Source organism: Empidonax traillii, unplaced genomic scaffold (assembly GCF_003031625.1).
Source record: "Empidonax traillii isolate 1590-97213 ecotype Southwest subspecies unplaced genomic scaffold, ASM303162v1 scaffold30:size3273891, whole genome shotgun sequence".
Lineage (NCBI taxonomy): Eukaryota > Metazoa > Chordata > Aves > Passeriformes > Tyrannidae > Empidonax > Empidonax traillii.
In genome coordinates, this window is record NW_020955223.1 from 2928419 (window position 1) to 2942019 (window position 13601).

The 13601-nt window shown below is 33.3% G+C and overlaps 1 protein-coding gene across 2 annotated transcripts in view; it reads left to right on the plus strand.

The window, feature by feature from the left end:
- PHF14 (PHD finger protein 14) overlaps positions 1-13601 on the plus strand; it is a 158776-nt gene that overhangs the window by 59215 nt on the left and 85960 nt on the right. For both annotated transcript variants that reach the window (XM_027911068.1, XM_027911074.1), the window contains exons 15-16: positions 9372-9422; positions 9594-9715. In XM_027911068.1, coding sequence (XP_027766869.1) covers positions 9372-9422; positions 9594-9715 — 173 coding nt within the window. The remainder of the gene's footprint in view (positions 1-9371; positions 9423-9593; positions 9716-13601) is intronic.

A 13601-nucleotide genomic window follows, 5' to 3' on the forward strand; every position in this document is an offset into this window, starting at 1 on the left:
TTTTGGTGGAAATTCCATTTTTTATTCCTTTTTATTGAGAAGCAACTATCTACCCAGTGTTATAAAGGTGGAATCGCTGTTGTGAAGGCATTTTGGAAACTTAATAGTTGAGGCCTGTAAATAAAAGCTTCTGATATTTTGATATCAAACATATTTTTGTTATTTAAAACCTGAAAATCTTTTTTTCTCTAAGTCTACGATATAAAATCCAGATGAACAGGGTGATTTTTCCGTTTAATCATAAAAAGTTTGCATTTTGGGGAAAGAATTAGTTGCCAGCATTGTGGTGTTCATTCTTCAGAACACGGAAGAACCTAAGGAACTGTAATTTAGGTAAAAAATCTTAAAAAAACCCCAACAACCAACCAACCAACCACAACACCCCCAAAACAAACAAACCCCCACAAAATCTAAAACAGAAACACACCCCCCCCCCCAAACCTGACAAAGCACCTGCAAACTGTTCTTAGCAAAGGGGTTGTTTTGTTTACTGCTTTTGTTTCACCAATGAATGCTGATAATTAGAACAGTTTAGTATTTCTTGCTGGTTTTTTCAAATAGGAAAATGTAGAAGAGTGATTTTTTTTTGTTACCAAATATATTATAGATAAAACAGGATTGTTTTCTTGTATTTAACTGAAGCATTTCTACCAAAGTGGTTTCCAAACTTCTGTTGTTCAGCTTAATTATGTGATGTCACAGCAAGTTTTGAATAAAAGTTGCCTACAGGGGGAAAACAGAACATCAGTTCTAGTTTGAGTGTAAGTATCAGTGCTTCAGAGAAACAGCAGATAATATTAAACCACTTATCCATACTCATCAGTCATAATTTTAATTAGCATCATCAGTGATTGGTCAGCTCATTTAAATATGACTTCTAAACACATACCTGGAAGACCTTTAAAACCAAGGATTTGTAGTGGTTTTGATATAGTGAAATTAAAAGATTGATTGCGATGGACTGAACTTGATTGCTCTAGAAAAAAAAATCAGGAGTCAGCTTTCTGAAACTTAAAGGCTTTCATTTTAAAGGACATGGTAAAATACTTTGTTTTCTTCATCACTGAATATAGAAGCCCAACTGAGTCTTATGACATGTCAATACAAATGTAAAAACTAATTCATTTAGCTTGCCAAATACATGGAGGTGTGATAATATAGGACTCTTTTGGCTTCAGATCAATTATAAAAAGGAGAGTAGTAGGATGCAACTTTTCCACAATGCTTGAAGTGAATTGAGTATTATCAGTTTTGTGGGTTTGTTTTTTTTGGTTGGTTGGTTGGTTTAGTTTTAGTTTTGGGATGGGTTTGTTTGTTTTTTATGTGGGATTTTGTTTTGTTATGTTTTGGTTTGAATTTTTTGTTTGGGCTTTTGGTTTGCGTTGGTTGGTTGATTTGTTTTATTGATTGTTTTGTTTTATTTTGTTTGGGGTTTGGAGATGTTTTGGTTGCTTGGTTTGGTTTAAAAAAAAAAAAACAAAAACAAAAACAGGAAAAAAACCCTACGGATGAAATATCACTTGTTCTCGGTGCAGGAAAGGCATGAAGAGTTGGGCATATTTTCCAAATGGTATTCCAATGGTGTAAATATTGGTATGTCTGTAAATAAAGGTAACTAGCATATCTATCACTTCTGTAAGTAGGTACAGTTAAGTTCAGTTTTTCAATCACTTGTTTTAGCAACACCCTGCAAACTGAGTTTTTCTGGCTTTTTTGTCCTCCTGTTTCAGTTCTCCAAATGTGTACTTTGGAGGAAATTAGTGTTAAGAAGGGTAGAAAGCAATCCTGCTAGTTCTCAAATTCTGTTTTATGTTTAAACATGAAACAGCAGTTTCAAATTAATTGCAAGATTCAGTGATAGTGTAGCTTGACAGCAGGAATGTTGCAGTTTTTGCTTTTCTAGAAAATGAAAGTTCTCAAGAGAATGGAAACTAAAAAAGTGGAGAAAATGTGATTCTGTTTAATTAGGCTTCATGGTTGACTTGTTTCTCCTTGTAATCATATTTTGATTTACTGCTGTTTCATCTTCTCTGACAGTTCCCTTTTTATTACTGTCATCTTTCTGGAAAATTAAATAATTATTTCAGAGATAGGTTTTGAATAGTAGTGATATGTACCATTTAAGTTGTTCACTTTGATCTATATTGAACGAGTGTGCCATCTGGTGTCTATATAGCTCTCCTTACCTTTATTTTATTTACTTTATTTAAAGTAATTTTATGCTAATGTGGTACCATCAATTGAACTTTTTTTCTGCCTTTTAACAAAGCAGAGGGGTCAAAGGGATCTTTTTCTGCCAATGGCTTAATTGTAACTTTTACCTTTGCAAAGGAAGTTTGTAACATGGAACTCCTCATAAGGAATGGGTGACATCGTGGATTGAAAATTACTATCTTGACAAAATGGTCATGGTTTATGTTCAACATGATAGAGAACATATATCTGTGCAGTTTCAACCTGTGTGTTTTTTTGGAAATCTGTGGTTTACTTTATACGTGCCATTGCTAGTTACCACAGTGATTTTATAAAGTCACTTTTTTATGGTATAGTGAAGGTTTTCCCAGTTCTGTTTTCTGAGAGTTCTGCTTGTGTTTCATATCAGAGTTGTCCTCTGTTCTGTAGTAATGAAATTACTCCTTGCCATGACCTCTTTGTTCAGAATGATTCTATAGCATTCTAATGTTTACTGATTTTTAGATTCTCCTTAACAGTATATGATAAAGGCTGTGTAAGGGAGAGAATTGGATTTCAAAAGTTTTTCGTATGTGGGATATGTATCAATGAACCATAGTTTGATAAAAAGTAAAACTGTGGAAGTATATCATTAATATTAGTGTGTTAGTCGACGTAAGATAAAAATAAAAATGCCTGAGGAACTTAGATAGGAACCAGAATTAAAACATGGCTGGAATCTTATACTGGCACTCTTCACTGTGTATTTCATGTAGCTACAGGTCTTTTTCAAGCAGTCATTGTACCTGCAGGTATGTCAGGGAAACAGAAGTCAAATATGTGCTATTTCAGAGAAGAAATGGGAGATTTACAGATCCACCGAAATTGAAGCATTTTAAGTTCTTCACATTTTTTTCTCTTGTAATTGCAACACAAAGCAACAGCTACAGACTTTTTACAGAGGAAAAAATAACCATAGTACCAATAGTTCTGAGAGTCAGATGTCTTTAGTAATTTCATCAATTTTTTATTGTTAAAACTGAAACTAGTTTTGAACTATTTATATGAAATTCTCAAATGAAAATGTGCTCTTTACTAATGATGTTATATGCCACCAAACTCCAGGAGCACTTGGAATACTGACTGTATTTCCTGTGCTCAACTTTGTGAAGAGGAGTAATGCTTGCTTCACAGTGCCACCATTGTTAGTGGTACCAGAAACTCAGTGCTGAAAAGAAGGGCTCTGTGTATATGACAGTACTGTTTCTGTGACATCCAAGAGGTAGAAGCATGAGCATAATGAGGATCATCATCTTTCCTGTGTGTTGGCACAAGCAGTGCGTGCTAACCCAGTGAAACTCCTGAGTTTGCACAGCTAGAACAGCGTGACCAGGTGTGCCAGGCCTCTTTGCTGCCTTTGTGTGCATGTGCAAACAATTAAAATTATAACCAGTTAACATATTAAGCAAAGGAGAAAAACTAGGAGCAGTGCTTTCTATTGTGATGCTTGAAATAGTTGGCAGAATTAATACAGCTTTTGCAAATGACTGGGAATTGCTTATGTTTTCTTAAATATTGTTCTCTAACCCCTCCTAGGTTTCTATTTTCTTTCTCAAATAACTTTTTGAATTTGCCGTGCAGGAATCACCAGTGATTTTTTGAAAAACAATGACTGAGCAGAACAAATCCAGAACCATGCTAGTTCACTTTATGTGGAGTAGACTTGAACCCTTGCCATGGGCCACAGATTCTTTCAGTATTTCATATTCTTTTCCATGTATTATTAATACTGTTAACTCCCTATATTTTCTCATGTAGAAGAAAAAATGAAACAGGTGACAGAATAAATTTTTATCCTCCAGTATCACTTTTATAAAAGCTCAAGAGGAGTACGTACTTGTGACTCTTTGGAGTTGCCTTCCTGATTTTCTTCAGTTGACCAATTCTGTATCAGTCATGGTGGTGGGGTTTTTCCAGCTGGCAAAGCAAAACTTCTCCAAGAGAAGATTCTGCCATTTATTGCTGTCTTTGGATAAACTGGTTTAATGCATGTGTCTTCCAGAGACATAACAATGGGGCCAGGGTGGCTTGGGGTCATTCAAAGTCTTACAGTCAATGCATTATCTAATCTTATTCATTTTATGTGTTTCATGTTGTTGTCCAGTCATTACCAAGTTGCTTATAAACAAAACTATGAAATTTAAACGTTCACTTCTAGCTTTTCCAAATTCAGAATGGAGACTCCCACTTCAGTCTTTCTTCTTCTCCTACTGTTGGGTTTGAACCTGTTGTTGATCACATTTTCCCACCACGTTTTTTCATTCCATTTTGGACAGGTTTTTTTTACTGTCTGATTTTTTTTTTTTTTTTAAAGTATCTCAAGTTCTTTTCATGGTCACCCCATATCCCTCATACATTTGGTCTACTCATATTGTATTATTTATGACCTCAGAATTCATTATTAATTTTTTATGCCAATATTCTGTATTTCAGCCATTTATATCCTGATTCATTTAAGTCCCTAAGCCAGTATGGAAGTTTCCACTCTGTAGCAGCAGAACGCTGCACAGATGGATACTTTCGTGACACAAAACATGATATCTGAAGGAAATCAATTTTTTGTTTATCTTTCCCTTGGCTATGGAAGTGTATGCCTTAGTTGTCCTAATTTTTTCCTTTTATTTTTTTTTTCAGATGCTTTCTCTAACATTCCTATTTGTGTTTTATTGCTTGCATTATATATTATAAAGTGATATATATTTTATGGAATATTTTAGTAACTGTAAACTTAGATCTTCACAAACTAGATTAGACAGGAGCAAACCAGTGTTGGATTTTTTCCTACTTCTCTTTCTTTCTAACTATTTGCATATGATGTCCATCACTGTTTCTCTGTAGGTACTCTTGTAATGACTGTATGAATTTTTAGAACGTTGGAGAGAAAGAGGAAGGATTTTCTTTTTTCCAAATATTAAATGCAAAGTCAGAAGTTAATGAAATAACTGAGTGAAATGGTGTATGTCTTACTGCTGTGGGATGGTTCTCCAGTCTCTACAGATGGTAAGCTTTGAAGTAAAAGACAAAAAGGGACATAGTTAATCTTCAGGTTTCATTTACTCAGAGCCTTATTCTCTTCAGAGTAAAGTCATTAAAATCGATGTGAAGGCTAAACCTTAGTAAGATATTCTTGGAAAAATGGCTTGCTTTCACCTTGATGATTTCATTGAATCAAATGACTCAGTCTCTTTACCCAAGGAACATAATCTTCTGGGATTTTAAAGAGTTTATCTAGAAGTTCATTTGATTATGTGTCGGTATGTGGTTTTCCCCTCAAAATGTTAGACTAAAGAAGACTCATAAGAAGAATTTAATCTGTTTTATCTTTTATCCTTTTTGTCATCAAAGTTTTTCTTTTGTTCTTGTTTAAAAATATTTCCATTTTATGCTTGCATCCTAATTTTAATTCGTTGACCTTTCTTTGTCTGCTCAGATTATTTTAAGATATATTGCTAATGAAATAAGGCACTACTTTTCTCTTTCAGTTTCAGGTATGTTCTTTGTGATGCAGCAGCTAGGTCTTTTGACTACTTATTTCAAAAAGGAATAGCTTTTAACTTGATTTTCTAACAAAAACAACTTTTGCAGTTGCCTACTATTATAGTAGCATTGCATTTAGTAATCTTTAGACCCATTTGTTTGAGAACTGTCTAGGCCTAAGGTAATTAAGTGCTAGAGTATTTTTTAGAACAACTGAATGGGAAGGATGAGGCCTGTGTAAGGAAGACGTTCTTACTTTATTTTTGAGAGGCACAGAGAGAACTTTGGGACATGTTTGGAGGTGTGGTTTGGATGAGGTATAGAAGGAAAGGTTAAGGAATCATTGGAAAAGGGGAGGAATAGGAAAATTATGGTGTAGTATCAGGAGGTTAAATTTTATTAGTTTGGTTGGTTTTAGCATCAGTACTAATTTATTTGTAGTATTTAGGTGCCATAGTGAAAGGATACGAAATGAGAAATAGAATCTGCACTTTTGTCATGGTTATGACCTTGGCACGTTTGTTTGAGTTTCTGGGGCAGTTGAGGTTATACAGAATCAGCCTTTAGCTATAGGCATATAATTCTAAATCTTAAGTTGCCGGTGTAGTAACCAGAACGTCAGTCCCTGCATGGTGATTGCATTGATGCTGTAGGCTCTAATGCTCAGTGGCTGGAATTTCACTGTGAATGGTAGGGAAGTGTCTGAGCACGTAGCAGAGTTAGCTCTTGAGTGCCTTCTGAATGTTTGCCGAAGCTGTGGATGACACACAACCAAAGACTTTCCAATCAGCTGTCATTAAATATCTATAATAAAAATAATTTTTGAAAATTATTGAAAATATTTGAAATAATTTTGCACAGAAACCTTTTATTTCTACATGTAGAAAATTATATTGGGATGTATTTTGAACCATTTCCCAATTTTCAGTCCTTTTTTTAAATTCCTGTCCTAAGGTATTATCATTATCACAGTTGTCATGTATGTGACAGATATGTCATATCTGTCTAACCCACACCTAGCTGTGTTTTGATCTGGACTGAGTCATCCACTGCAAATGATAGATGTTTTACAGTATATCTACATTTTGGAGTGAAACAGAAAACCTGATGGGATAATACTGGCTTTAATGGGGATTTTGTTTGGATACTGATAACATTAGTTTTTGCTTTCCTGACTTACTGTTTCAACACTTTTGGAAATGCAGGGACAAATTTCACAAAACTCACTTGCTCCATTTTATGATACAGGGAAATCGTAAATTGAATGTATCTCTGTAGTATTGAATTGCCAAATGTTTTGATTAAAAATCACTGTCTTTATTTGCATCTTTACTGGATAAAGATCATAAGTTTTGAGTATGAACAACTTTACACAGTTGTAATATATATCATATAATAACAAGGTTCCTTTAGCTTTTTTTTTTAGTAAGAAATCTTAAATTTTAATAATTTATGGCAAATACATACAGCTCTAGTATTTGATGTTTATTTTCTCTGATGTTTTGATTCTCAATGTGCTAATGACAGAAATTATTCAAAGCAATTTAAAATGCAAATACAGTGCTTGGAGGCAAACAGCAGTGAATAATACTGAGCAAAGTAACCTACGTTTATCTAATTATTTTCTGTCAACCTGTACGGTAACTTTAGTGAAAACATATGTAAAATTACGAATGCCAAATTACTGGAAGGCTGTTGTTGAAAATCACAGAATATTCAATTTTCAGTTGTGAATTTGATGTTATTTTCCATGGTGAATACTGGCAATAGTATAGTGATCTGAGCAGCATGCACCCTTACACCTACTTTTTTAATCTTTCCACGGCTGCATTCAGCAGGGCCTACATGGCTTAAAATTGCCAAAGTTTGAAAGTGTTTTTAGGACTAATGCCAGAGGCTGAAAGTATAAAATTGGCAGTTAATGTGCTAGTGTCTGATCAATTTTTGTTTTGGTCTAGTTTTAATTTACAGTGACCTTGCATTGTGTAACATAATTGACATGTAGCTCTAATACTCCACTGATGAATTCAGTTACCTGTAATAAAGTGCTTCTTCCAGATTTGGACTCTTGTGTGCTGTGTGACTTGTGGAAGGTAGAACACCTCAATTATGACTTTATTATTAATTGTACAGTAAATATTGATATGTATTAAATAGATAAGGTTTTACATTTTTTAGTAAATCATCCTTAGGGAAACATGAAAGAGAATCCTAATGATAATTAAAGTATTTTAAAGAGGCACGAAATAGATTAGTATTTTCTATTCTGCTACATTCATTGCTACTACAGTTAACTCCTGTCTAAGAAAAGAAAACCTTCCCAAACAGTATGTTCTTAACATGTACAGATCAAAATCTGCATAAGCAGAAAGATACAGATGTGTTGGAATGGCAGGTTTATTTACAGTTTAAAATAGTGAACAGTCTTAATTTGAAGATAGATATTATAAATCATCTTCAAAGAGGATCCCAAAAGGAGAAGCTTGATATTACTGGCTTCTTTGGAATTGGATTTATGACTGCTTGTGCATCTAAACTACTGTACGATGTTTTTTACTTTTTCTGAAATGAACACCAGCTGTTTCATAAAAAGTTTTAAGAAATCATAAAATAGTCAGTGCTTTTCTTTATCATATGACAAATTGCTTCCTAAGGTGGTGATTTCCTCCCAGAAAAACAAACATTTTAAAGTTTATTTGTTTAATTAGTGTCAGTGTATGAGACATTTTGGTTGCTTGAATAGTCTCTGATGTTTCTTATTTCTTCCACATCCCTTCTAATATTCTTTCCTTGTTAAAAAAGAAGGAGACTGTGACATTGTCAACTTGAGGCAGTTCTTTAATGCAGGAAGGTCATAATGCTGCTGTTTCAGAAATGAAACATAGGGACTGAATCTGAACTCATGCATGTTGTGTGTGTTAACTTAGAGCTTGTAAAACTTTGGTGCTTGCTGTTATAGTCTGTGGAAACATCTTGTCCTCCACACTGTTGGTATTTATATTTTTTTGGCCAAGTGGAATACTGAAATAATATCTACTTTTTATATCACCCATGCCATCTGTTCTGTATCAGTCATATATTAGTAAAAGCTACAGCTTTATGACCTTTTGCCATATACCCATTATACTAAGCTTCATTTTGAAAAAAAAAAAAAAGTAAAATTATGTTATTTCAAAAGCGTATAAATTAATTTAATTCTTCGTACTCCTCAAAAGGTATAAGAGTTATTTTCTCTTTCTGTTTTGATAAAGTTCTTTAATTTTGTGTTTTGTTTTTTTTTTAAACTTATCACTTGGCTTACAATTAGAACACTTTTCAGTGCTCAGAATTTATTTTAATACACTGCTCATATCAAATTTTGAATTATTAGGCTTGGAAGTTTATGCAAAGTCTGTAAGAGATTTGCAGTTCTGGTGGCAGTCTAGTCTTTTTTAGACTGAACATGCTCAGGTGTTTATATTTACTTTTTGCCTAGTTCAGTAGACTTATATCCAGAATGTGAAGTTGTTGTATTAATACTGGTTAATGTAGTTGTCTAGTAGTGGTTTTGTAGTTAATGCTTTAAATTACTTCCTACTGTATGTGTTATTGTTAGGAATAATAGATAAATAGCAAAAACATTCTGTTACCTAACGTTGAATTTTAAATATATTCTCTTCTAGAGAACTAGAGGACGAAAACGAAGCTTTGTACCTGAAGAAGAAAAACCTGAGGTTGGAATATAATGTTTTGTTTGTTTGTTTTTTTAACAGTTTCACAAAAATTTAAACTTTGAGCAGAAGTGTTACTTTCAGTGCCATAACTGAAAATATTTTCTTTCCTTCTCTCCTTTCCCGTCCTGCCCCCCCCGCCCTATTCCTTTCTTTTGCCTTCTGCTATGACAGGAACGGATTCCCAGAGAAAGAAGGCAACGCCAGTCTGTTCTGCAAAAGAAGCCCAAGTCAGAGGATTTAAGGACTGAGTGTGCTACCTGCAAAGGGACTGGAGACAATGAAAATCTAGTCAGGTAGGTTTGATACTCTGACCTTTTAAAGAGTTAAGATTCCATCTGCATCACTTTGTCATCATGATTATAATGAAGAAAATACACTTTTTAAGAACACAATCAATTTCCTCCCTTTATTTAGGGAAACATCAGAAATGCTGACTTGATTCACCTATTGACCGGGCAAAAACATTTACAGTGTAAATAACCAAGTTAATCTGTTTTTCTAACAGAGGAGAATTAATTTGCTCTTGCCAGGGTGAATTTTCAATGTTTTAGAGCAGGTCAGAAAGATAAACTAACCAGCATTTTAATGATATTAAAGCTACAAGTGCATCCTAAAAGTAATTAAATTAAAATAATTAACAATTTTATGAGCTGAAATGTGGATTATGAGGAACTTATGTTTTTAAAAATGTATTAATGCTACCTGCATTAATGCAGGTCATGAAAGGGTTTGATAATCATGTTTCTTATCTGAAACAGAAGTGAAAAAAAAGACGGTTGAATGATGTTTTAGCAGGTGCAGAAATCTAATTAAAGTGTAGAATAGCTGCTATTAAATAGCTACTGTTGACCACAACTTCTGCAGATTTTGACTTTATAGCTGGCATTGTGGCCTCTTTGCAAACCTGTAGAGACTGCTCACAATTCATGAAAGAAGAATCATGAAGCTTAGCAACCAGAAGGTGGATTTTAATTGAATCTACTGAGCTTTCATTAAAATTATCTCATAATAAGTTCAGATTAGAAAAAGTGTTTCGTGTTTAGGTCCCGTATGCTTCAACTAGATTTCTCTAGACAAATGCTTCTCTTTAGGTGAGATACGGTTTTAACTGGTTTTAACTGAAGGACTATTTCAAAACAAGTATTTTAATTTATTTCTAGTAATCAGAGTTATGAGAAAAGTCAGAATCACTGATATAGGCGAGCTTTAGAGTCGCAGGTACAGATGCCTTGTACATGCTCAGAATAGCTGGGTTTAATATCAGTTACAGCATATGATTTACCATAGAAATTGTTACAATTTCAAGGTTGTGTGCCAGACTGTAGTTGTATTTCCAAATTGGAGGCAGAGCGCCTGTGCAAGCTCATCAGTAACTGTGTGACTCTCATACAAAGACAAGCTAATACTGTGAGGTAATCCTAGATCATGTTCAGTCACAGACTGTAAAGTAAAGGCGGGATTTTACAGTGATTGCTCTTGCAATTACAGTGATGAGAACTGGTGGTAGCAGGTTTTTAACTGCCCATGACAGTTATAAGGCATACTTCCTTCAGCCCCATTTTTTGCAGGAAGTAAAAGATGCAGGAAGACCATTTTGTTGTGGTAAGGAACCCTGGGTAAAACATATACTGTCCTTTACTGTGGAAAAGTCACTGAATTAGTTTTCTTCTTGAGGCATTTTCTAGAATTGTTAAATACCACATTGGAGGACATAAAGGATAAGATAAGAAAATGCCATGAATAGCTGTATATTTAAGTTGCAATTAAAAAATAATGGTAGAAACTTAGTGTTGTGTCCTGTTTACTACATGAAAAGGTTTTAATAGTAATTTAGAAGGGCCAAAAATAAGTGTACTACATGCCAAAACCCAACAGATTCTCTTATAACCGTCCTCATAATTAAACCTAAAATCTGAACATTAATCCTGCATGGGAGAAGGAGTTTCTTGTGTTTTAACTCTTTGTTCATAATTCTCTGAAAAATATTTCCTTAAATCTTCTTATTTTTCCTATTACTTTTTAAAAAAGATAATTAATATAAAACTTACTTTTCTTTAGATAATTGCCATAGATAGCTGCAACTTTATCCAGTTTAGATTACCACTGCTTCTAAAGAGGTGTGAAGGTTTAGTTTTGATAATTATTAAATTATGGTGAATTATTTAGTAAATTTGGAATTTTTTGGTATTATTTTTGTTCTTAAAGCTGTATTTCATTTGATGAGAGGAAATTCAGGGACTCTAATAAGGTGCTAGCTACATAAGTCTTTCTGTAATAAGGCTTTCTGCTATGCAGCCAGAGCTGTGTTGGGGAGTGATTCGCAGAGCATTTCTATGTCAGATACTTTTTTCTCTTAAGTTGTCATAAAGTGATAGTAGTGACCTTCTACCTGCACTGCTGCTTTCTCCTTCATGTACCATCATGCAGGACTCCTTTGTGACAGTAGAAATAGTGTGGGAAATGCAAGCTGGTAGGGCAAGAGGTGTTTAGGAGGGAAAAGTATTTTTTCAATATCCATTTTGTTTGGCACTGTTATTAAAGCCAAAAATTTCTCATCATCTTTGCTCTTCACCAAACAAATGTTTTGTAATTATTTATAAATATGAAAGTTGATCACTAAGATAAACAGAAATATGCATCTGGTGAAACTGCAGATTTAAGGAATAATTCTTAAGGGCCTTCTAGTTTTTCCTGCTGTGTGTTGTCTCAAGTAGGGCTGGTTACATGACTCTTGGACAATCTGCTTTTAAAATTTTTTTTTCTAAAATTTGTTTGGCCCTTGCTTCAGAGTTGCTATCAAAGTAAGGAGTAGAGGGAGATAATTCCCTATTTCAAAGAATGCAGCAGAGTATTTAGTAATGAATCTGGAATAAAATATTATTTTTTAGCTACTTACAACTCTTTGACAAATGGAGTTTGGTTTTTTTTTTTAATCTCTATTTTAAGTGCTAGTGTGTAGCATTGGATGGTTAAGTGATTATTTGTTACATATTCTATGTCTTTACTTATATGTTCATATGGTTTAAAATCTTTAAATAATTACCTATGGAAGGATTTGAAATTCTTCCTAAAAAAGTGTGTTTCATTCTGATGAGTTATAATGCTTCATTAACTGACTGAAGTAAGCCTTAATGACTAGTGATTAAAGTTAAAAATTCTTTAATTATTAGTTTTTGCCTAAAACATATTGACATGTTTCCTAATTTTAAATATGGTAGTAGTTGCCATATATAAGTATCATAGACATGCCAAGATAGTGCTTATTTAATCATGGATGTCAGATTATATAGATAAGGTATTTCAATATAGTAACATGCACTAGAACTGAAAGTTTTCATTTTGTGGTTTTGTCCACAAGAAAGGATCAGTCTTGTGATCCTTATGTGATATCATTTCTATTTAGAATTTGGAGTGAATTTATATTATAAATTCTTCCCTATACATCTGTGTAAGTTTTATTAACTAAATAATCCTAAATTTTTTACCCTTTACAAGGTTAATGAGTGGCACAGTCAAGATTTTCAGATCTGTCAAACAGTGAAAAGTTAATTGAAAGCATGTACTCAAATGAGACAAAGTTGGATCTGTAACTCATTATAAATGACAGTGCGAAAGCTATATCTGTAATTAGAGAAAAGTGTAGATTTTGAGTATTTTTTTACTCAAATGAACTGTAATTGAGTTTAAAGAGGAATAGTGGTAAAATATGGAGGTTTTAAAATATTTTATATTTGACACAGATGGGTTTGATGTAAGGCATAAAGACATGACACTTTTTAAAAGCGATAAGATTTCAGTCAAAAGAACTATAATGGGGGCTTGAAATTAAAGTATTGTGAAACCAGAGCGTGCCTATAACAATATACTGCAAATTCTCAAGAAGTAATCAGATATTAAAAATATTTGCTTGAAATTAAAGACTTACATTGAAATACAGGACTTTCTAAAGCTTGATGTGAAAGATAAATTTTCTAAAAAACTCAGAAAATAATTTTAAAGGTTCTGTTTGTTTTTAGAATGACCTCTGCTGTTTGTTTTAGAAAGCATTTAGATAATGATGCTTTTATTTTATTTTATTTTATTTTGTGAAATTTTTTCAAGTCCTCTGTAGTTTAGACATTTAATAGGTTTCCTGAGTTCTTATTACAGTTGTGCATGAATTGCTTAGAACAGTAGATC